Source organism: Arachis ipaensis, chromosome B01, assembly GCF_000816755.2.
Source record: "Arachis ipaensis cultivar K30076 chromosome B01, Araip1.1, whole genome shotgun sequence".
Classification (NCBI taxonomy): Eukaryota; Viridiplantae; Streptophyta; class Magnoliopsida; order Fabales; family Fabaceae; genus Arachis; species Arachis ipaensis.
In genome coordinates this window covers 442,655-445,639 of record NC_029785.2, presented here as the reverse complement: position 1 = coordinate 445,639, position 2,985 = coordinate 442,655, and the positions used below count along the sequence as shown (strand labels likewise).

General features: G+C 38.4%; 1 protein-coding gene across 1 annotated transcript; it reads right to left on the bottom strand.

The window, feature by feature from the left end:
* LOC107630478 (protein HAIKU1) lies at positions 761–2,979 on the bottom strand. The gene is made up of 2 exons (XM_016333658.2): positions 2,757–2,979; positions 761–2,287 (listed from the first exon to the last, which is right to left on the bottom strand). The coding sequence occupies exon 2, from the start codon at positions 2,278–2,280 to the stop codon at positions 1,189–1,191; it is 1,092 nt and encodes a 363-aa protein (XP_016189144.1). The 5' UTR covers positions 2,281–2,287; positions 2,757–2,979; the 3' UTR covers positions 761–1,188.

The window sequence follows — 2,985 nt, the reverse complement described above, 5'->3', positions numbered from 1 at the left end:
GTTTTTAATTATATATGATATTTAAAATATTTTTTTGTTTTAATAAATAATAATATATACTATTTCTAAACTCATTTAAAAAATATATGTTAAGAATAAAACTAAACACACTAACACGCAATGATATCTAGGTGTTTTCAAACATAATTTTTTTTTTTATTTTTTATTAAAACACCGTTAGACACAAAAGATACTTGTGTCGAACGAGTGTCAGATGAATGTCGTGTCTAAAACGTGTCCGACAGACAAATACGACAACTCAGCAAAATGTTAATGGATAATAGTAATGGTGTGTGTGAGTGTGTATGTGTGTTGTGTAAAAGAACCCAAAAAAAAAAAAAGTATAAGCAAATTACCTACCAAATCTAAGCCGAAAATGTTTCTTTGAGCACCCAAATATATTATATTCCATGTCAAAACCTACTTAATCAACTTTAGATTTTGGTTTCCATAAAAACCTACTTTTAGATGTTCAAATACAAAACCTATGGAATCTTATAATGAAAAACATTAAAATCTAGTTTGTTTAAAACTTACTAACACAAGCATCTTACATTGAGAAGGGTAACATCTTCTTGAGTACAAAAAGAGCACAAAACAAAAAAAGAGAGGCTAAAAAAGGTTGGCTCATGAAGAATATAGTAAAAGGTTACCTACTTTTGTAACAACATTAATGGATTCAAGAATGCTTCACAAAAAGAGTAATATTTCATTTTTGAAGTCATCTTCAATAGTATAACATTAACAAACACCAAACAAAATGAGAAACTGCTTGATATTAGAATGAAAATAAATTAAGACATCAAACAACTATGCAATCCAATCCAATCCATTATATTACCCAAAAAATAAAAAATAAAGATAGCATGACCTACCCTAAAATAACAAATATTGTTTGTAACCCTACTTGCTTTCATATTATATATAGCTGAGTCCTCCTTGTCCTTTCTAATCTTCAAACAAATCACCTAATGCAAAAGCTTGTCAATGCAAAAGGGTTGCAGGTTGCAGCCATTATTAGTCATAAAGAAAGACAAAACAAAAGGAATGAGAAAATGGAGACACCTAAGAGCAGCTGAAAAGTTGGATTGTACATAGCATTGCCAATGAACAAAGATTCTATCAAGAACTACGATCAGTTCGGTTAGAATGAAGCACCACCGATAAGCATGCAGCCGGAGATGAAGGTTATTGATCTCTCCACCTAGGACTTGCCATCTGAAAGAAGCCTGAAGGGGATATCGGAAATAGGCCTGGAGAAACTGGAGTTTGAGGGCCAGGGCCGAAAAGCCCCGACTGTCCAAAGGGTGAGAAAGGGAAATTGGGTGTTAAAGGAGTTGGAAATTGAACTCCGGGTGACAGCAGCGGATAAGGAGAACGAGGGGACAAGAAACTCATGTAACCGGTTGGTGAGGGTAACAAGAATTGAGATGTCGGAGAAGGTAAAACGGGAGGGCCATTTGGTTGTGGAGAAGGAATACTCGGCACAAGCGGGTTAGTTCCATTCATTGGAGGATGTGGACCATTGAATCTTGATGAGGGCATCATAGGAGGCATATGAGGATTAGGAAGCAAAGCGGATGAAGGTGGATTCGGAGGCTGCACATTCCCCTGACCAGGTGGTGGTTGATGAGGATGCTGCTGAAACTGATGCTGAGCATTCCCATGAGGCTGAGACTGAGGCTGCATTTGGTTACCCCTTGACCCCCTTGACCCAGGATCCATCATTGAATTTTGCAGGTATCTCATGTAAGCCGAGATAGGCGACTCCGCCGTATTAGCCCACATGTCCCCTGGATGATGCAAAGGAGGATTCAGTGCAGGCTGTCCAAATTGACCAGGCCTATGCAAAGCATTGTTATTATTATTATAAGGAACCATTGCAGGGCCGGCAGGGGCTGCGGCCGGGGCCTGCGCAGGCATTGGTGGCCTCAAAGGAGGCCTACTTATCGGCGTCAAAGGGGGAGGCCTAATCTTCTGCAGCCGCATACTCTGTGGCTTCGGCGAATTCTGCTGAGGCCTCGGCGGAGTAGCATTGTTCAGTGAGGGTGAGCCAGTAAGCTGCTGAACAACATCTCTGAAGTCATTCTTGCTAATGTTGTAAACCTGAGGCTGAGGCTGGTGAGGTCTAGCACCCACAGCAACCGCGGCCGCGGCGGCAGAAGTCCCATTGTTACCAAAATTGGGCTGATGCAAAGGGCTCTTCCTTATATTCTTCCCCATTTTGTTCACACCCAAATTGCCATCACCACCATGATGCCTATTTTTGTTGTTATCCATTTTTTCTCTACAATTAAATAACATAAAACCCCTCAAATTCACCAATTTACTCGCTCCAAACAATGAAAAAAAACACACACACACACACAGACACACACACGCAGCTTCAATCCCCCTTCCATAGCAAAACAATCCAATTATACTCAGAACAGAACTTCAAAATCAAATCACAACCACCACTAAATCTCACAAACTAATCAACAAATAAAATAAAATAAAATAAAATTCACCCCTTAGAATCTCAAGAATTCAACAATGAACAGTCGCCACCTCATTTTGAAGTCAAACAAATTGGAATCATTTTTTTAATATAATGTTTTTTTCTTTTTTTCAGTGAACACCCAACAACACTGTTATTACTGGAATCACCATGATCGTTCATTAAGGTCTATCTATACATGAATCACAAGAAACAGTAGCAAAAAATTAAGGCTATGAAAGCAAAAGACGAAAAATAAAAAGATAAAAAAAAATACCTCACTGATGAAAGTTTCAACCAAACCCCAATCAGAACCTCGCTAAGTAGATCGATGGAAAACAAAAAAAAATGAAGACCCAGAATTGTGATTGCGGAAAAGATTGGAACTTTGACTTCAGAGGGACCCCAACAGTTGAATGAGACCTTTTAAGAAAAAGGAAATGACAGAAAGAGAAGAGAAAATTGTAAAAAAAAACAAAAGGTAATAAGAATAAGGAAATGAAGGG

Bases quoted from the DNA above. Each gene is read 5' to 3' on its own strand.
- LOC107630478 (XM_016333658.2), bottom strand. From the start codon at position 2,280: ATGGATAACAACAAAAATAGGCATCATGGTGGTGATGGCAATTTGGGT.